At 51.7% G+C, this 21,055-nt stretch overlaps 6 protein-coding genes across 6 annotated transcripts; 3 read left to right on the forward strand and 3 right to left on the reverse strand.

Annotated features, from left to right (window-relative positions):
* Positions 1-104: 104 nt before the first annotated feature.
* N7516_003139 (uncharacterized protein) lies at positions 105-7,834 on the forward strand (the record flags this gene model as incomplete). Its single annotated transcript, XM_057215859.1, has 3 exons — positions 105-2,084; positions 2,141-2,747; positions 2,799-7,834. 3 exons carry the CDS (start codon positions 105-107, stop codon positions 7,832-7,834), a joined length of 7,623 nt encoding a protein of 2,540 aa, XP_057077742.1.
* Positions 7,835-8,386: 552 nt separating this feature from the next.
* N7516_003140 (Zn(2+) transporter ZRT3) lies at positions 8,387-10,009 on the reverse strand (the record flags this gene model as incomplete). Its single annotated transcript, XM_057215860.1, has 3 exons — positions 8,387-9,721; positions 9,774-9,904; positions 9,970-10,009. 3 exons carry the CDS (start codon positions 10,007-10,009, stop codon positions 8,387-8,389), a joined length of 1,506 nt encoding a protein of 501 aa, XP_057077743.1.
* A 695-nt stretch (positions 10,010-10,704) lies between these two features.
* N7516_003141 (DNA/RNA non-specific endonuclease) lies at positions 10,705-11,685 on the forward strand (the record flags this gene model as incomplete). The annotated part of the gene is made up of 1 exon (XM_057215861.1): positions 10,705-11,685. The coding sequence occupies one exon, from the start codon at positions 10,705-10,707 to the stop codon at positions 11,683-11,685; it is 981 nt and encodes a 326-aa protein (XP_057077744.1).
* Positions 11,686-11,902: 217 nt separating this feature from the next.
* Positions 11,903-13,204, reverse strand: N7516_003142 (putative RING finger domain protein; the record flags this gene model as incomplete). The annotated part of the gene is made up of 3 exons (XM_057215862.1): positions 11,903-12,240; positions 12,296-12,551; positions 12,647-13,204. The coding sequence occupies 3 exons, from the start codon at positions 13,202-13,204 to the stop codon at positions 11,903-11,905; spliced, it is 1,152 nt and encodes a 383-aa protein (XP_057077745.1).
* Positions 13,205-13,930: 726 nt separating this feature from the next.
* On the reverse strand, positions 13,931-18,206 carry N7516_003143 (Arf family guanine nucleotide exchange factor SYT1; the record flags this gene model as incomplete). Its single annotated transcript, XM_057215863.1, has 3 exons — positions 13,931-17,244; positions 17,277-17,759; positions 17,837-18,206. 3 exons carry the CDS (start codon positions 18,204-18,206, stop codon positions 13,931-13,933), a joined length of 4,167 nt encoding a protein of 1,388 aa, XP_057077746.1.
* An 884-nt stretch (positions 18,207-19,090) lies between these two features.
* Positions 19,091-20,696, forward strand: N7516_003144 (M14 family metallopeptidase; the record flags this gene model as incomplete). The annotated part of the gene is made up of 2 exons (XM_057215864.1): positions 19,091-19,462; positions 19,515-20,696. 2 exons carry the CDS (start codon positions 19,091-19,093, stop codon positions 20,694-20,696), a joined length of 1,554 nt encoding a protein of 517 aa, XP_057077747.1.
* Positions 20,697-21,055: the final 359 nt, after the last annotated feature.

The following is a 21,055-nucleotide window of genomic DNA, read 5'->3' on the forward strand; positions in this document are numbered from 1 at the left end:
AGCTAAACACACGACTGAATGAGACTATTCGAATAATTTTTATCTTTACGATCCACCTACTGTTAATACATCTATTGTTAATATTCAATTTACCACCCATCAACATGTTCTCCAAGGCTAAGGGGATCCTCGAGAAGAGCTCATCCATCCGCGATGAAGTCAGCCAGGGCAATTACAATGACGCGAAAGACATCGTGACTAAAGGGCAAAACACCCAAGAATCGACCAGCCAGGGAGGGAAAGCGAATGAGAACCTTGATAAAGGCTCATCCGCCCGCGATGAAGCCAGCAAAGGCAATTTCGATGGCGCCAAGGAAGTTGTCCAAGGCCAGCCCGCTAAAGAATCGACTGGCCAAGGAGTTGCCGGGGGAGTTGCCGGAGGGGCTGCTGTCGGGGGAGTCGCCGGAGGAGCATCTAGTAGTGTTGCTGGAATGAACAAAGGCGACCTCAACAAGGAGAATGTTCAGGAGACTGGAAAGAAAATCAACAGAGGTATTGGCCAAGACAACACCGGCACCTCTACTGATGAAACGAAGGTGGAGCAACGAGATATGGGCAGCCAGAAGCCACAAGCCACCCAGAAGCCACAAGCCACCCAGAAGCCACAAGCCAGTCAGAAACAGCAAGACAGCACTAAAGCGAATCAAGACACTGGCTCTACACAGTATGACCGCAAAGGCAGCGTCTTAGCTGGAGAGCTTGAGCCCAATTACGACATCCGGAGGGGCCCCATCACCATGCCGGGAACTTTCCAAGAAAAGAACTACCACAATTCGACCGGCACAGAAACTCTTGTTCAGAGAGGGACCAGCAGCAAAGGAATACCCAGCCAAGCAACCGACAATGAACCTCAGGTTGCCTTCGCGGGGGTAGGAAGCGGCGACACGGCCAGCTCAAACCAAGGAAATGCTGGAAAAGCCGTCACTGGAGGAGATTATAGCGAGGAAGCTCTTGAAAAAGAGATCCACGACTATGAGAACATCAGTCCGGAGGTCTTCAGCGAGGGGGCCACCGGCAAGGACCTCTCCAAGAAATCTGCCGGTCAAGACGTTGGAAAATACCATATCGACAGAAAGCAACTTGACAAGCAGGGCTCTCAGCCTTCCCAGAAAGCCGGGGCAGGTGAAGCTGCTGCCGCCGCTGCCGCCGCTGCCGGCTATGGTACGAGTAAAGGAGCCACCAGCCAGACCCCTACCACCAGAAAGCGGAGCAAGGCACATTCCGTCTCTGGGAACGACGCAGCCAGGGCCCAAGATCTTACTTTCACAAGATCAAATGATCAGGTTGCTTCCACCGCAGGAGAACATGGCCATGGTGGAAGTGGACAAGGATTGACCGCCTCAAACCAGGCGAACAGGGGAGGTGTTTCTTATGCCCGTGTGGTGTCCGATCGAGGCTTCACTCCTAAGACCCCGACAAGCACAGGGTATTCTACCACCAGTGGATCCAACCAAACAAGTGGCCTACGTTCTACCACCACGGGCCAGACAAACAGCGCTCTGTTCAATAACGGCGCCACTGGATCAAACCAAACAGGCATCGCCGGCGGAGGTATTCTGGGACTTCAACAAGACAATAGCTATGGCCTATCCGGCAATGACAACAGCGGAGTCAACCAAGGCATTGTTGGTGGAGCAGGAACTCGCCAGGGTGGTGTCTATGGTACCTCTAGCACTGACGGCTTCAACAATGGAACCACCCAAGCTAGCTCCGGTACCAAGAGTAGCACCGGAAATGAAATGACCTCGAAGCGCATTGCCAGACAGCTGAGTGGCAGTGGCTACAAGGTCACTCTCCTCCAGGAGAAGGTTCAGGCCGTGTCCCAGAAGTGCAAGACTCAGCTGGGCCTGTCTGCCAGTCAGATCAGCAAGCGCAGCCCTAACGTTGATGCTTTCTTTGATGCTGTTGCATCTGAACGTCTCCGCTGGATGCCCCATGATGGTAGCAGACTTGACTGCAGCCTCAGATGGGCGTCTAGACTGGCATATGCTGTCGACGCTCTTCGGGAGTCCGTTGGAGTCTTCGCGCCTGCTGCCAATGAGGCGGCAACGCTCATCTGGGGATTCTCCATCCTCCTCTTGGAGGTGAGTTAAAGTGGCTCGTGAAAGTTTTTGGATATGAATACTAACTAGTTGTATAGTCTGACATGGACAACACAGATGTCTTTGAGAGTGTCTTTGGCCGATATGGCCGGGTCGCCGTCGGTATCTACTTGCTTCTGCAGTACGAGACCGCGTACAAATCCTCTCCTGAACTCCAGCCATATGTTGCCGCGGTCTTCGCAGATTTGCTTGAGATGGTCAGCAGCACGGCCATGAGCTGTGTTGAGGGATTCAAGAGCAAAGAGTCCGATCAAATTATCGGACGCAATGTTGATGCCGCTTTTGTCACTTACGCCAAGCGCTTTTCTACCCACTGGAATTGTGTTGTCGATGCTCACACTGCGAAGCTCGTTCAGGACAGCGCCCTGATTTACTCCTCACCTGAGCTGGGTAGCTTGCGTCAATTCCTGGGAGTGCAGGACCGCCCTCTCCAGTTTATCCTCGACTCTCGCGCCCATTCGCTTGCTGAGGGGTCGTTTGAGTGGTTCAACAACACGCTATACGATTTCAGTCTCGCGAGCTCCCCCATGATGCTGATTTCTGGTGGCCCTGGCTCGGGAAAGAGTGCACTAGCTCAATGGACAGTCGAAAGACTACAGGAGTCGTCTGAACACGATAGCTGGAATGTTATCCCGTACACCATCCGTGAGTTTGCCTATTTTTATATTTGCTGAATTGCGAGCTAACCTAGTAAAGGTGCTGATATTCCTGTCGCTACTTTGCCTCTCCGTATTTTGAAGGGCGTCCTTCACCAAATGTTGGACCACTCTGTCAGTGACAAGCAGACCCAGGAGGCTATCCTGGTTGAAGTCGCCAGTGCCGCCCAAGGAGCGATCGACGGTGCTGGAGATGACGAAGTTGAAGCAAGCCTTTGGAGAGGTGTTCGTGCTGGTCTTGCTACGAACATCCAGTACATGTTTGTGGTTGACGGCATCGACCAGATCAGGGGCGGCCATACCAATGCCATTGCCTGCCTCAATCGCTTCGCGGAGATTCTCTCCGAGCAGAATGCTGGATCTAAGATGATCGCTTTCACCCGGCCCCTGAGCTTGAAGACCAGCTCCAAGGGCGTTCAGCAGTTTACCCTGCAGACCTCACAGACAAAGACAGACCTTGTGGCGTATGTCAACAAGATGCTTGCATCTACCGCCAACTTTGACACCCACAAGGGCAACCAGCTTCAAGCCGCTGTGTCTGCCATTGTGGCCCGCTCTCAGGGCTCTTTCAGTTGGGCTGAAATGGCAGTTGCACATGCTAAACAGCAAAAGACCTTGAGTCAGGCTGTTGCGTCCATTCAGGCTTTGCCCCAGTCGATGTCAGAACTTATCGACTTCCACTTCGATACCCTCGACTTTAGCCAGCAGGGTACTGTCAATATTGTTTCCTGGCTCGCAGCAGCAGAGAGACCACTACTGGTCGAAGAGATTGAGCATTTGCTGAATGTGGACACAAAGGGCCCCAGCTACTCATCCAATAAACCCAGTAGTAGCTACGACGCCTTGAATGCTCTGAGCCCGCTGATCATGACCCGTGATGGCGTGGTCTCTTTCGCTCATACCTGCATTCGCGACCACATCATCAACCAGGCCAAATCATCCGGTGGACAGTCTCAGCTCAGCCTCAAGGATGCACACTACGACTTGCTCACCAGGTGTCTTTCCTGCGTGCAGTTAGGTGTGCGTGAGGAGGTTGATGTTTCGATGGACAAGCTAGGCATCGAGGAGCGCAACCACCTGTTCGACAAGTATGTTGCCTTGGAATACACCGCACGCTACTGGTTGTCACACCTTCTCTCTTCGCCCCTGGTCAACGATGACGAAGAGTTCCAATTCAATTCAAGCTTCAAGAAGCTCATGCCTGCCACCGTTCTTTTCGCGCGCCTCGAATTGACTTGCCGTGAGTCCCAGTTCACTCGGTCTAGTGTCGTGGAGCTCTACAGACTTGCGAGTGATATTCGCCGATTGGTCCTTGGTGAGAAGTCCATCGCTCTGCTAGAAAGCTTGGTACTCAGCGCACGCGTGTCCAAGTTGGCTCATGCTAGCCACGCTGATGAGACCTGCTACGAGGCGTGGAAGCTCAGCCAGGAGCTTCTCGGCCAGTCGCACCAGATTACCCTCACATGCTCCGAGATGATGATACAGTCATTCTCCGATCGAGGCACGATCACCTCTCAGCAGGAAGACATCATGAAGTACTTGATCTTGACCGACTCCGAGATCACCGGGGTGGAATTCAACCAACGCCTCAAGTACCTTGGAATGATCGTCAGCATGTACAAGTCTCGCAACGACAATCAATCCGCGTTGTTCATCTCGAAGCACTTCTACCAGCAGATTCTTCAGAAATACGGTACCAACTCGCGCCAGTCATCCGATACTGCCGACTTCTTGACCAGTCACTTCTCGACAACTGGAAGCGACGAGATGAGCCGCGATATTGCCAGAACCAAGTATGACAATATGGTGCGCACCATGGAGGTCACCGACGACCGCCGAATCGCCTACACTCTGCACATGGCTAAGTTGTACGAGGATCAGGGTGATTTGGCTCATGCCCAGGCTGTCCTTTCAAGCCTGTGGGCTGGTCTCAACTCGCGCGATATTGACTCGGTTGATATGATGGACAAGAAGTCCAATGTCGCCCTTGTGTATTACCAGTTCCTCCGCCGTCAGGGCCGAAGTGATGAATCTGAGGTCATCATCCGTGAACTAGTTGCAGATCTTGAGGTCACTGGTATTCACTCCGAGGAAATGATGCAGCGCGTACACCTTCTCCGCGCCGAGACTCGGGAGATGCTTATGTACAATCTCGATCGCTCCTTGTCAATTCTCATGTGGCGCTACTACAAGGAGACTCACCAAGAGTACTCGGAGGAGTCAACCGCTCTAGCGCTCTCAATTGCCCAGAGCATGGCAAATGCAGTCTCTATTCAGGATGCATCCTCTCTGTCTTCTCGGGACCGCAAGCTGCTGATCGAGCTGCTGGATGTTATCTCGGCCAGTCCTGATAACATGACTGTCACCACCCTGGTCTTGTGCCACAACCTTGCCAGTATTTACGTGCGTGAGGCAGAGTGGATCCAAGCCAGCGAATGCTCGATGGCGGTTCTGCAGCATATCTGGCCCACCGTCGAACAGGCTAAATCTCACCAGAAGTTCTCGCACGAGCTGGCACCTCCCGCGGCAGACCTGGCTTTGGTGTTGGCTTATTGTCACTTCCGCAGGCTGCATCTGGAACAGGCTACAACTGTTTATGAGAACGCCTTTGGTTCTTTGGTCGCCTCCGACAAAGCCCCTGTGCCGTCGGTGCTTGCCGTTGCCAAGGCTGTTGTCGAGTTCCACGAGACTACCTACCAGTTCACCAAGGCGTTGAATTTGCTCCATACCATGAGCAACTTCTTGGCCGGTCGTCTCGGAGAGACCCACGAGCACACCATCGAGAACATGTATCTTGAGGCTGCTTTGGCAACTCGTCTGGAGATGAACACTGAGGCTAAGAGCATCTACCAGCGTATCTTCAAGGCTACTTCCCGCACGAACGCAATTGCCCCAGAGGGCATGGACGCTGCAATTTCCCTCATCAAGCTCTACGAGAAGGAGGGACAGTGGGATTCTGCTTTGAATGTTTACCGGTATCTCTGGCCGACCCTGGTTGTTGAAGACAACAAGGTGGAGGCCTATGATCATGATCTGGTGGACAAGATGCTGGAGAAGACTTACCTGGGCTACATGGCTATTCTCACTACTCACAAGAGCTCTGACTTCTCCGAGCGGTACCGGGTTGCGTCTGAGTATGTCATGACCTGTCGCCACGTGCACGGCGCAACAAGTGAGAAGACGCTCAATGCTACCTTGCTCTTTGCCGAGCTGTGTGAGTCCAGCGATGCACACGTTGACCAGGCCATCTCGCTGTACAAGTTGCCTCTGGAAACCAGCGATTGGGTGGCTCCTTCTCAGTCCTCGAAGGGTCTCGACCAGATGACTACACCGCTGCCTATCACCCTCAAACACAAGTTGGCACAGCTGTTCGTGCGCAAGCATGATTCGACTGTTGAAGCCCGTTCTCTCTATACCGAAGAGTTCCAGCTGGCCAAGAAAAACCAGGGCTACTTCTCCACCACGACTCTCTCGTGGCTCCGTGAACTTGCCCTCGCCCATTCGCGACAGGGAACCTCTTCTTCTGTTCAGCAGGGCAATGCCATTATCCACGCCTATTCCACCGATGTTTTACATGCCGACGGTGACACTGATACAATGGCTGACTGGGCCCGTCGGATCGCAAGTATCTACCTCGAGTGCGATTTCATCGAGGGTGGCAACAACCTCCTCGACGAACTCCGCCAACGCGTGGTTTACAACTCCGAAGCTTCCTCCGTGGATCTTCGGGATCGTCACGATGCCGTGTTCGTCGCTGCCTTCGAGGAAGTCTTCGGCAGACGAGCGAGCTACGACCAGATCATGAGCGAGATGAGTCGTGAGATGAGGAATTCTCGGGCCTTCTCCAAGAGCCTCTCTGGTCACGACTTCGTTCCCACTCTGATCGCTGGTCACCAGCTATACAATCTCCAGATTAACCAGAAGCGAGTTCGCCCTGCCAACGACACCAAAGACAAGCTGTATGAGTACTTCTGCTCCAACCTGTCCGCCACCAAGGTCGCCGACAAGGAAGTCGTGCAGCAGTTCTACCAGATCTGTCTGCGTGAGGTCCACGGAGAAAACTACAACATGAACATCTTCACAACGACCACCAACCTCGTCCGTGACTTGTGCAACTCCACCCGCTTCCAGGAAGCTACCATCCTAACAGGCGTTTTGCACTCCTTCCTGCATCTGACCGACGGTCTGAACAGCCAGGAGAGCATCAATACCGCCACCCGGCTCTGTCTGTACCTGAGCGGCCACAAAGCAACCAAGTGCACCGACGAAAAGACCTACAAAGACATGTCCATCAAGTCCAAGCTTCTCCTGGAAGACGTCATGACAACCTCGAAGTCCATGGGTATCGAGATGGTCGACCTACCCTTCAACCACCTCAACGACGTCATCACCCTTCTGGGCCAGTACGAGATGTTCGACAATCTCGAAGAAATCCTCACCCAACTCTGGACCTCCCGAATTGTCCAGCGCACCTGGACACCAGACGTAGTCGTCTGGATCGGCCGACGACTAGTGGAAACCCGCTTCTGCCGCGGCGATGTCGACTCCGCCATCCAGCTCTGCCGCGCCATCTGCTACAACCTGCGCCAGGTATGGGGCAGCTGTGACCCAGTCACACTGGACATGACCAAGCTTCTCTCGGCGCTGTTCACAGCATCTGAGAACCACCAGTCCGCGGCGACTCTGCACGAAGGAGTGCTGTACGATCTGCTCGGTGACTCCGGGGCGCAGGGCCATGCCAATGCGGCTGATACCGCGTTGCAGCATATGGAGCTGCTGCGTCGTTCCCAGGCTCGTTTGGGATCGGGTCAGACTTCGCGTCGGGCTTCGGCGCATGCGGAGCTGTTCCAGTCGGTTGCGGATCGCTTTGGTGTGCAGTCTGAGCAGATTAAGAATGTTGGAGAGGCTAATGGCGGTGATCAATTTGGTGTTTGGTCTAAGCCTAGACGGTTTAGTATTGATGTTGAGGATATGGAGGAGGAAGGTCAGATGCACCGCAATCATCTACGTGAGAGTAGTGGTGCTGGGTTGGGTGGTGGCGGTACCCAGAGACGCATCTCGGTGCAGGCTCTCTAAGTATATACTGGGTAATTTGCAAGGTATATCTAATATTTGGATTTATTGAGTTTATGTTGGCGTTTTTGGATGTTTTGAAATATTTGCAGGACCAAATTGTATACCTTGTCCATACCGAAGTTTAATGACACGATCTATTGGCAACGATGTGTGAATGGTCACTTATACGGTCTCCAGTTGGGACAATGTACATGTAGAACCAGCTTATAATGTGATCAACTACTTTGTGAATTGGAGAGATGATATCTCAAAATCTAATATAATGCATTATCTGCACGAAGAATGTACATAGAGTATCCAATTGTGCTAGGCAATTGTGCTTCCACCACATCGGTGATTCGACACCCGTAGCAGTTTTGTTGATGAGAAATACATATATTGTCAAAATATGCACTTACCATTGCCCGTTTGTGCAGGACCACACCGTGGCCATGTTGAATGAATGTAGTGATAAGCAAAATCCCAATATGTGCGCTTATGCATGCCAGCCGCAAGGATCACAAAGGGTCAAACGCCAGGCGCATGAAAATGATCACCAGGACCGAACCCTGGTCAAGCAGTCAATGCAAAACTGAGGCCCATCAAACCCATACCTGCAACAGCGAACCCAATTCCCATTCCGCGGTGATGGGTGAGAGCAAGTCCCTCGCTGAAAAGTTGCAATGCAACTGAAGTCATGACTCCGGCGGTGGCGGCGAACATACCTCCATAGATACCCCACGAGGGGCCTGTGGCATCGTCGCTACCGTGTTGCCCGGTGCTCCAAATCCAAAGTGCAGCTATGCCAGCACCGGCTGGTTGACTAATACCTCCTAGAAGACTGGACCAGAACATTGCCTTCCAGCGGGAACCAAGGGCTAGGTAGAGCGGAAGTGCCATAGCGAAGCCTTCCACAATGTTGTGGATAAATAGAGCTAGGAATACTGTCATACCGAGGGTTGGACTGGCATGGTTGGTGGCGTAAGTAATGAACCCCTCGGGAAGCTTATGTAAAGCAATGGCGAGTGAGGTCTGGAGTCCAATGGAGAGGAATGCATTTTTAGGGACGTGATGGTGGTGGGGGTTGCCACCGGCAGATTTGGGACGCTCAGAATCAATTTCCTCGAGATGACCATGATGCTCCGAATGCGGATGATGCTCCGAGTGTGAATGGGATGAATCACTTGAAAGTGGTTTTATGATCTGAGATGAAGCGGACGAAGAAGCACATGGGTGCATATGGTGGTGTGCGGAGATGTTGTCAAAATATCCCCCTTCCTGTGCAATAGGTGTATGTTCATCACTAAGGTCAGTTTCTGCGCGCTGAATTTCCGGTTCCAGCGGCACGGATATGCTTCCACGATGCAGCGGGTCCGATCGCACGGTTTCATTGCTGTTGGATGGCGGAAGCACTTTGATGCATTCTTGGCCGCAGGTTTGAGAAATCCCAAAACAAGGCCCATCTTTATCGCAGTTAGATTTTACGCCACCCATGAGCGAAGTAATGTGACGCGCTAGCATTGCCCGCATGGTCTCACGATGTCTGGGTGCCGGCTCAGTATGTTGGCTCCGTTGTACCACCGCTGGCGTTGATTTGAATGAAGATGGCTTATTAGGCTGCAACAGCGGTGTTCGTTCATCATGTCCGTCTGTATGGCTGTGGACATGGTCCTCATGTGCGGGCTGCTCGCCGTGCTCGGGATCAGGTTCCGACTCCTCATGGGTATGGGCACAGTCGACGACATGAGATGGAATAAATCGGTGTGCAAATGCAGATATTATTTGGATGCCTGCAACTCCAGTTATGAACAGGCCGATCAAAATATATGCAGCTATAGCGGGGGAGAAGCCGGCGCGGGTGAGGTATTGCTTTGAGGTGGGCAGCATGCTATAAAGGGAGGTAAAGAGCTACTTTGAATTAGTATAATTCATTGATTCCAGCGCTAGAATGATAGCTCACCATAACTCCAGCACTGAGACATAATGATGCCGACAGGAAGTTACTACTGTTGGCTATCTGGAAGCTCTTGCGACGGGAAAGCACCCGCACTAACACATCGACGCAGATGATGGAGGAACCAAGGACGCATGCTAAAATACAATTAGTGTGATGAAGTTTTCCAATATTCTAGGCAACACTCACCAATGCCTGAGACAGCGCTCATCACCCACCCCCCGGAGGTCGTTGGCAGACATGGCGTGGGGAGTTGAAGAAAATGGAAAACGGTGATGTAACTGACAATCAACGGGGTTGGCGGTCAAACACTTTGCCTCTCTCTCTCCTTTCTATACAAGAAATGAAGACATGACTATGTTCATGGATGGGGATTTATAAGTGAATCAGGTGCATTGTCTGAGGACAGTGCATTCACCCCCAAGGTTCTCACTGCACTTTTGCACCTCGTGCACCTCATGATTGGCATCTGGGATGTTGAATAGATGGTCTGGTTGTCTGGTATCGTGAATCTCTAATATGAGATTCTCTGGGATTATAGGATATAGAAGAAAAGGATCCAATCTCTGGATGTTCATAAATACTGTTTCATTGCAACCGATCGGGTGATACTTGACGCTTTCTCATATGATGAAGACACCGGTGCACACATGCAAGGGGTTTATGTATGCAACTGACAGTATCTGGTGACTTTTGGATAATTTTGGACTCATCGGAGTCAAGAGATCATAAGAATCCATACTAATTAAGAGGCTCAAAGGAGAATATATAAACAAGACAGCCCCCATGCAGAACAACCTTGCAACAGCAGTCGGGTGCATGTGATGTGATTGGCCCGTGACACACCCCATCGATTTTGTTGTCTTTGCAGTTCGGTTGGCTCTTTCGACTTTACACCCTCAGCCCTACCTAAGGTCAATCCAAGGGACATTCAGCCATGTCCAAAGCAACTTTGGCCGTCATCGCTGCTGCCAGTGCAGCCACCGGTGCTGGTGTCACCGCGCTGCTCTTCTCCGGCAAATCCTCCAGGCCCCAACAACAAGAAACTCTCACCCCGACACCGACAATCCCAGGCTCTAAGGTGCCCTCAACCATCCCGTCCCCAGCTCTAGCATCCAAGCTATCTACTGGTCCGGTCGACGCAGCCGGAATCCTCCAATATGGCTTCCCGGGCCCAATCGCCGACGAGCTCAACTCGCTCCCACTGCACGGCGCTTATGATCGACGCACCCGCAACGCATCCTGGGTCGCCGAACATATCACCCCGGAATCCCTAGCCATGAACAACGCCGACCGAAAGAAGAGCACATTCTTCGAGGACACGACCATCCCGGCGATGTTCCGCGCCAAACTGTCCGACTATTTCCGCTCGGGCTATGACCGCGGACACCAGGTGCCGGCCGCAGACGCGAAGTGGTCACAGGATGCGATGGACGGCACATTCGCACTAAGCAATATGTGTCCGCAGGTCGGCGAGGGCTTCAACCGTGACTACTGGGCGCACTTTGAGACTTTCTGCCGTGATCTCGCTAAGCGTTATCCCTCCGTTCGCATTGTTACGGGACCCCTGTACCTGCCGCACCGGGACCCGGATGGAAAGTGGCGCGTGAACTATGAGGTCATTGGTAACCCGCCTAACGTCGCTGTGCCTACGCACTTCTATAAGGTGATCTATGCTGAGGATGGTACCAACTCGCCTACCAGCAAGGTTGCCCTCGGTGCTTTTGTCCTGCCCAATGCTCGCATTGCGAATGATAAGCGTCTCACTGACTTCGAGGTTCCTCTTGAGGCTGTTGAGCGTGCTTCTGGTTTGGAGTTCGGCTCGAAGTTGGATCTCGGTCGTCGTCGTCGCTTGTGTCAGGAGGTGGCTTGCTCCATCACTGTGCGCGAGTTCAACAATGCCAAGAAGCGTTCTTGAGATTGAGGTTGCAGGTGGGAGAGGAGAGAGACCAGGTTCGCCTGTTGACTTCTCGGGTGACTTCACTGTATATCTAGAAACATTATATTTGCATGGTTCGGGCGTTAATAACCGCTCCGGGCGGCAATATCAGGATATTCTTTTTTTTTTTTATCGTACACATAATCGAAACCCGTGGTGTTTCATGTTTCTTTCACGTTTGTTATTACATAGTTGCTCAGCATTGGAAGGCAACTCCGGTCTTCTTCCCCATATTCCCACCTTTGCTGGCAAACCCAGTGCCCTCGGAGGAGATCTCCACCATACCAGGCTGAATAGCATCCTTATCCTTCTTCTTAGACTTCTTGCTATTCCCATTGCCATTGCCACTGTCGTCTGGTTTTGATTTTGCCGTGAGATCTGTCTCACAGACGAAACATAGAACCTGGCCATGGAGAGCAGCTGTCTTCTCCTGCTCCTCCTTCGAGGCATGTGGATCGGGGACGTGGTGTTCGTGGGGCGTCATGAATTTCGTTACGCAAGGAGAGCAAATGACATGTCCGCAGGGCTTTGTGACTGTAACATATGATTAGCAAGACCCAATGGCCGTAGCAAGTTGCATTCCACTTACGCATCGCCTTGAGCCCATTACTCAAATTCTTCTTGCAACTCGGACACACCCTAGATACAGTCCCGTCGGAAGCCTTCTCCTCTGTGAAATTAACATCAACAAGCGACTTGAGCGAGTAGCTATGCCGACTCTCATCCGTCGAGCCAGGACAAACAGGCGTCAACTTGACGGTCTTGTTGGCGGCGACTTCATTCGCATCCGTATTGGGCGTTAAACTCGGGACCCAGAAGGACGGAAGAGCAGATTTGCCATTAGACTAGAGCCAAGTTGTTAGTTCAGCCCACACTCCAAATGGAAGACTTCAAGCTTCAAGCTGGAAGCTGGAGTCCAGCTCAAAGAACAACCACAAACCTTCTCAATCTTCAACTCCCTCCTCAACCTCTCCCTCTCCGCCCCAGCAACACGAGCCATCTCCTCCTCCCCAAGCTCAAAAACCCTCTTCCTCTTCCCATCAACCTCAACCTCCCTAGCCTTAAACTTCTCCATAGCCTCATCCTCCTCTGCCTTCCGCTTTTTCCCATTCACACCAGGAACACCACCCTTATTCTCCAATCCCATAGAAACAAGTTCGAAATCCCTAAGATCCCTCTCCTTCATCTCCGCCAACGAGCGCTCCTCGTCCTCCGCAATGCGTTTCCGCGCCTCATCACGCTCTTTCTCAAGCCGTTTGATCTCCTGTCGCTGAGAGAGGAGGTCACTGATTGCGCATTCGCGGCAGAAGAGGTCTCCGTTGCTGGCGCATGCGACTACAGGGGCCCGCGCGGGTTGCAGACATAGACGGCAGGAGCTGAAGGATAGGAAGCTGTCGCGGCCGATTGCGCTGCGTTTTGTGCCCCAGGTTGAGCGTAGAAGACCGCGTTCGTAGGAGGTGAAGTGTGGGAGGGAGGTGTTGCGCTTTGAGTGCGCCATATTTGGGTGTGGTTGGTGTGGATGTTGATGGGGGTGAGGGTGGCTTTTTGTAGCTTCTGGATGTCGTAATGGGTTTTTGGTCGGGGGTTTGGCGGCGCGGGTGGATGGTGGGGACTTGGGATTGGTGTGTTTGTTTACCGCTTTACTCACCGCTTTTATCAGCCCTCGTCGTGTCTGAAGGGATTGTATTCTCACGTTCCTATTGTGAACAAGCATTGACTCCAATAAGTAGTCTTCAGGTGTGGTTGTTTACATCTAGATGTGTAGACACTGCGGGGAGCAATAAAAGTATCAAATAAATCATTGTCAATCATAATTCGCTTTTGTCTATCAGTGATTTCACAGTCTCATACTCGAAAAGAAGCATAATCGAAATGAAATGGCCAAGGCATAAGATATCAAAGGTATCAAAGCATGCCCATGAATGCAGCCTGTCATACACATCTGATTCAGCGATCTGACAGTAAATGAATAGAGCCCCCAGACGCACAAACGTAGACCCGGACGCAGACAGATGCTCAAAAACCCAGACCGAACCGAAAACCCGCCACGAAACCGAGATCCACCAGATGTTAATGCAAGGGCAGTAAGGAAAGTTAACAGGAAAAGACAAAGTGAGATGCATGAGTTTGAAGAAAAAGGGGTATAATAATCGTCAAGCAGAAGACCAAGATGAGAATGGTTAGGATGTACAGAAGAAAGTAAAGAAAGAAAATGGGCGTAGAATCAAGCGCCTACGGCCTGCTCGCGTAGTTTTTCGCTGGACGGCGTAGAAACGATTCGCTCGTTAATAGATGTGGAGGAGGGGGAGGGGGAGCCGTCGTGTCTTGGTGCGGCAAGATGGCTGTATATTGTGGATGAAGGGGGGCGAGGAGTATGTTCTGTGTCTAGGGGATCTGCACCTAGCGTCGGGGGTGAGGTGATCACTGGGGAAGCTGGGCACCCGATGTCCTCTTCCAGTTGCTCTTCCTGCGCATCTTGGAATTCCGTCAGATCGTCGCTGGTGCGCACACTTAGGCCAGTAGTGGTGCTCGTTCTGCGCATCGAGTGAGCACGTTCCGGGCTGCGGTCGGTCATGATCGACTCGTTGCTGTCCAATATAGCAGGATCCGACGCCCGTGGCTCTTCATGAGGGGTGGGCTTGCGGAGCTTAAGGCGCTCTTCCGGGGGCATGTTCTGCCATTCAGACCCGAATGTGACGACGGATGCTTTCTTGCCATGCACGGTGAAACTGGGGGCTTTGCGAGGAAGGACTTCTCCATCGCCGGAGACCTGATCGTCCTCCTCCTGCCCTATGCTAGACACTGAGGCCCGTTTCTTCTTCGAACGAGAGTGGTTCCTATGAGCATGCGAATCACGGAGGGTGCGATGAAGGCTACGACGGACACGACTCGGTCTATCGCTCTTATCATTTGCATTTGTCTCACCCTCGGTGTCTTTACCAGGGAGTGCGTCGGGGGCCATGCCTTCATCTTTGTGTGTCGACGGGGACGCTGGCAGCTCCAGTAGACCAGCTTCCCTTAAAACGCGCTCCTCGCCGTCATCGAAGCTCACAGACGATGTCAGTTTCGATGTACGAGATGCCAGACTAGCCCCATCCCACCGGCTGGCACGACTGAGGACCGAGGCTTCACGCTCGAGTTTGATGGTCGTAGGATCGGGAGAGTAAGACTTGGCACGTTCAGGAATGGTCACGGCGGAGCGTCGACGACCGATACGACCAATGTCAGCGGAAGTCGCAGATCCCGGGATGCTGGGACGACGCAGTTCGTCGTTCGAAGGGTTAGCCAGCAATCCAGCCTCCGAGGGCCGCTCGGCTTGGGCCACATTAGGCTCAACGGTATCAGCGCTAGAGACGGTATGCACAATACTACTGGCTCCTTCCACGCTAGGCTCTGATGTCACGGAAGGTCCGGAAAGAGAGCCCAAACGTGCTCCGTCCGACTGGGATGGCGTCGGTTCAGCAACCGACCCGACCCTGCTTTCCACTGCCTCTTCATCTTCTCCCAGGTCTCGCAGGAGAACCTGGCGGTAACATTTGCTGCGCCAGATATCCTGTCTCACCCATTTGATCTTGGCAGACAGACGGCCTGCAGCCATGATGACGCTCTCGCGGGCCCGAGCATGAAGAGGAGTGAGCACTTGCAAGTGTCGAGCATTCTGTAGAAGATCATCCAGTTGTTTTTGTGTTACGGCGAGCTTTTCATTTCTCTCCCGAATCTTGTGGCTCATCAATTGTCGCCGCGCGGCAACAAACTCGGCAACAATATCGGTATCGATGCTTGGAGAAGGGGGCTCTATGTCCGTCGACTGGTGAGATCTTTGAGAAGATATTGAGCTTAATCGCTGACTCTTGCGGTATCGTTGTCCCTCATAATTTGTGGCAATCATGCCCTTGGTGCGCACACCAGTGGTCCTGAAGGCTGCAGCATAGTTGAGGTGCGCAAGCCAGTCATTCATCTCAGACTCAGAGCTAGCAAGGAATGTCTCCTCCAATGCGTTGTGTCGAACAAAGATAAAGGCGTGCTTATGCTTTTTATAACTTGAGTCTAAGAGGGCAACTGTCTCACCGGTAGACACGATGTTGTCCGGCTTGAATTCAGCAAGGGGTGGATTGAAAACAAGAGTCCCCCGACGGCCATTCTTGACATATGCCTCATGCTGTGCCATGAGTGAGCGCACCCAGTTCACATTGCGGAAGAAGTAGAGCTGAGAGAATGTGAGAATCGCACCCCATTCCTGCCAGGGCGACCTGGCCTTCTTCTTCTTCGGGTCTTTCCGCCAAAGCAAGCCAACTTTGGCAACTTTGATATCTACCAGGCCAGGATTCGAGTCCTGTGGTCTATCCAAGCTAGCCGGCATGAATGCGTCAGGGCGAGAGCGCAGAGAGATAATTTGCAAGATTCCAGACTTGGTGAAGGCCTGGTGAAGAGCGTCCATGTCCGGTGGCCCAGCGATTCCAAAATGATTGTATGTATCATCCAGATCCATGACATCCTTCAAGCTGGGGCGCAGGGATCCCAATTTGCCTTCCAGAATAAGGGAATAAGGATCGACAGGCTCCCGTGCAATCCGGGCCAAATTTTCGGAGCTAGTGCTTTTGAATAACGTGCGACGTGGTTTCGCCAAGTGACGGTCTGGCAGATTGGCGTCTTCGACACGAATGAACGGAGTGTATAGGATGTTCTCATAGAAACACTCAAGAATGTCCTCCGAGATTCCCTCACTGCGACTTATCTTGACATAGTCCGCCTTCTGCATCTTCCGTTTGTTGTTCTTATTGAAGACGTCGGTGTGAAGAATCAAAAGCGAGAATGCAATAAAGTATGCATTATCCGGGGCTGTGAAGATGCCTGGGTTGCATTCGTGATAACGGTCAGCAAATGCTTGCACGAAACGATCAATCTGTTGTGTTTCTTTCGGTAGCTCGACTTCCATCAAAAGCTTACGGATTGCCATGTCGAGTGGGTCCCCGAAGTATGAGAAGGTCCTCATGAATTTTCGGAGACAAATCTTGTAGAATTCCTCGTCTGATTGAGCGAGAGCACCCGCAATCATGCCACGGGGCAGAGTTTCTTCCAAACGAGTCAGATATGAAGCTGGTGTGTCGTTTTCTTCCCGCCTCGGGATTGCTGGTAGCTCTTGCTTTAAGACGGGAGTGGAGGCGCCACCTATCGTGGGCGAACCGTGACGAGGAGAAGGTGGGGACGAATTTTGCCGCAATCGCTGGGTGATGTTGAACATATCACCGAAACTTTTGCGGCCACTGGTCGAAGTGGAGGTGCGCGCCGAAGATGCTAAATACGGGGGTATAGACAAGTCGTCTTGGTTCTCGGCCAGCGAACCCATGGTAGACGAACGTCCTCTGTTCTTGAAGGAGGGATTTGATCGAACTGAGCGAGCGGAATTCGTCGAATCATTTCGAAATAGTGGCGGTACACTCGAGGCAGTCGAGGCGGCGAGTCCTACGGTAGAACGGGATGGCGAGGGTAGCGGTGAAACTTGGTCATGACCGTCTGAGGTCTTGGATTTTGGTGTATCTACCGGGGGAACTTCGGTCGATTATCCACACCTCCTGGCGGCTGCGAGACTTTGGGGGGTAAAGGAAAGAGAGGGCTGCGGGTTCGTTTCAGGCGTGGCATACGGAATCGCTTTGCGGTAGTGGCACTTTGACCATCACGAGGGGAAACACTCCGGGTGATTGTCTGGTCACCGTAGCTCCGGTCTGATCGAGAGGATTCGGAAAACCGGGGATCTATGACCGACGAGCGCTGAGAGTCATTGGGGTGCGGGGTCCCGCCTCGAAGTGAGTTGGTTGACAAGCGTCCAGGCTCTTCGGTAATGCTCTGGGACATGACAAGCGTTGGGTCTGTAACCTGAGAGTCGGTTGATCCTTGGCCCCTTCTACGAGGCTTCGCGGGTTGTTCCATTGATTTCCGAGACATCTCCTCCATGGACTGTTTCCGTGACGGTGGTCGAAAGCTGAGCCTGGGTCTCTGTTTCACGGGTTGATCCAGTTCGTGACTGGTCGGGGCGGTAGTAATGATTTTGGGGGCTTGATTTGGCAGACACAGTTAACCAATCCATCCTACTATAATAAGCATTGGGGGGATTTGTCAATGTTTCACTTACGAGGTAAAGAAGGGACCGGCGGAGTATCCTGGCCTGCCTTGGTGTAGGACTTGGATAATTGGGGGTCCGACGCATGTCGTAGTCTCATAAAGCTGAATCGCTTGTGGCGTAAGCTGGGACGGTCGACCGAGGATGGTCCTGCGAAGTCCGGCTGAGCCCCCGCATGGTTTGATTCGTTGTCGTCCGGTGGCTGAAGTCCTGTATGTACTCCTTCTGGCAATCCGGATGAGCGAGGAATTGACTCAGATAGTCTAGGTTCGGCGGGGGCGTAGGGACGAGGAAGGTGTTCACTGCGACGGGATTGGCCTTGAGGCTCTATGGTGCTCTGCCTCTTGCCATCGGCCACAAGACGCAGTCCTTTCCAATGCATGGTGAAGGACAGAGCGTTAGGACAAACCCAAGCTAATGATCCATGAAATGTAATACGGTCAGATGTGAATTGAGATAGAAGAGGACATTGCCCAAGGTGGATCCAGACGCGGTGGGATCTGGAGGTCAGCCCTCGCAAAAAGGGGAACGCCGGAAAGGGAAACGTTCTAGATTTCTTGATTCTGCCGCCACGCGTATTTTCCTTTTCTCTCCTTTTTTTTTTTATATATATATTATATTTTTAGATCACACACAAAATAGATATGTAGAAATAAGAAATTATAGAAGAAACCGAAGAAGAAGAAAAAAAAAAAAAAAGCTAGAGGGGCAAGGCAGACAAGTTAGAATCTAGGTCTGAGCGTCGGGTAATTGACCAGGTTTATGTATAGAGATTAAAAAGGATTTTGAATGTATTATATTAAAGAACTAAATGTAGTTAGCTTCTATTTAAATTGTACAGATCAGATAGATTAATAGTTCTTCAAATAATAATCCGATCGTTATATGATTGTTGTATATAACTATGTTGTATATACCGTTGGAGTAAAGGACTGGCCACTGACGTAGAACAAATTAACTAAAGGCTGCATGTCATTTTTTTTTTTTTTTTCCTTTTTTTTTTTAATATCCGAATATCAATGGGATCTAATTTCTTGCTTTAAACATTCTACAACATACTCCAACTCTTATTAGCGTTTCATTTCACTTAGTACTAACTGACTTGATAGTACATTGGGTTACTTTGGATATCTCCCGTTATCTCCCCCGAACGCTTTCCCCCCTTTTTTCTTTTCTCCGCATTTCACCAGATACATCCCTATGAAACCTTAGGTCTGGACTTGAGAACACCAACTCTCCCTTCAAAGTCGGTGATCGTGACTCGGTATGCGTCTTTTTTCTCCCATATTGGTCGCATCGACCTTGATCCCTCTTATCTCTGCCGTCCCCGCTGGTTCAAGCATCACCCCACCGCCACCTCTGCTGCCTTCCCACCTCACTCATTCCAATCCACGCCCATGGGCTCGACTTCGCGACTGGGTAATTGGCTCGATATGGGATGTTGATCACAACCGCTGCTCTTCAAAACATTCACCACCGTCAAATATTCATGATCGGTATGGCAGTGATGTCGTTCTCCGCTTTCATTTGCACCAGCCGGACGAGGGAGAAGCATTGGCTTCCGCCTCGCAGGTGCTGTTTTTGGACATTTGGGCCATAACCTCGAAATTCGTAGATATTAGACTTGCAGATGATATGGTGCGCTTTTCTTTCAGACGATCTACGATCATGTCACTAATTATATCGTTAGATCCCTTCCCTGTTGGATCTACTACCTTTAACACTCCGCACCTCCTACACTCCCCTCATCGACAACCTCGCCGATGAGATATACGCCTCTTACCCTTCCCGCCACCGTACCCACTCAGACTTCAGATCAGGAAATGCACCAGGTGAACTGAAGACGATATCGAACGGCGACCTATTCTTCCAAGAATACCAGCCGCTCTCCGTCATCACACAATGGATGCGCTTGATGGCATCGATGTTCTCCTCGCACGTACAGATGACCAGCGTAGGAGTCAGCTACGAGGGTCGCGATATCCCCGCATTGCGACTCGGCATGTCAGAACACACATCGGGCCCCCGCAAGACAATCGTCATCGTCGGCGGTACTCATGCCAGGGAATGGATCAGTACCTCCACGGTAACATATGTCGCATACAGTCTCATCACCCATTACGGTTATTCACCCGCAGTAACACGGTTGCTTCACGAGTACGACTGGGTCTTAATCCCAACCCTCAATCCCGACGGATACGTCTACTCATGGGAATCAGACCGTCTGTGGCGCAAGAACCGCCAGCCAACAGGTCTCCCATTGTGTCCGGGTGTCGACCTAGACCGCGCCTGGGACTACGAGTGGGACGGAGAGTCCACTCGCTCGAACCCGTGTTCAGAGAACTACGCTGGCGCAGAGCCATTCGAAGCAATTGAATCGCAGCGCCTGGCGCAATGGGCCCAAAACGAGACAGTGCATGGTCGCGCTGAGATTGTAGGCTTCGTCGACTTGCACTCATATTCCCAGCAGATCCTATACCCTTACGCATACTCTTGCTCTGCCGTGCCTCCCACCCTAGAGACCCTCGAGGAGCTAGCGCTGGGTCTCGCCAAGGCAATCCGTCAGACCTCCCATGAATCATATGACGTTACCTCGGCGTGCGAGGGGATTCTTACTAACGGGATTACCTCGGGTGGCAGCGCGTTGGATTGGTTCTACCATACGCTGCACGTGAAGTTCTCATACCAGATCAAACTCCGCGACCGCGGTAGTTACGGATTCCTTTTGCCTTCGGAGCACATTGTTCCTACGGGCAAGGAGATTTTCCATGCTCTGTTGACATTCGGTAAGTTTTTCTGGGGCGAGGAGGCATCGGATGTCGGCTTTGAGAACTTGAGGAGCGATCAGATACCTCTAGCTGAGAGTCTGTAGGCCTTGTCCTCTTTTGATGATTGCATGTTGAATTTACGAGCGAATGTCCTTTAATTACGGTACTTCTGGTGTTGCAGGAGGGTCTTTGTACAGTATTGGCTATTTAGGCCTAAGAATGTAAAGAATGTAATCCAGAACATCTTCCAGTGCACCTGTATGTAGACACTTTGTTTATAGACTAAGAGACTAGGTCCACTATTAATCTTTTTAGGACCGCATATCTGATATTCAATAAGAAGCCGACAAGCAGGAATCTTACGCATCTTAGCCCACAGAATGGATATCAAATGTTAGTCCAGAGTTATGACACTAAAGGTGGCCAGATCTGTGGCATCTCTCAACCGTCGAAAGCTACATTC

Source organism: Penicillium verrucosum (assembly GCF_028828655.1).
Source record: "Penicillium verrucosum strain IBT 35672 chromosome Unknown utg000001l_segment0_segment0, whole genome shotgun sequence".
NCBI lineage: Eukaryota > Fungi > Ascomycota > Eurotiomycetes > Eurotiales > Aspergillaceae > Penicillium > Penicillium verrucosum.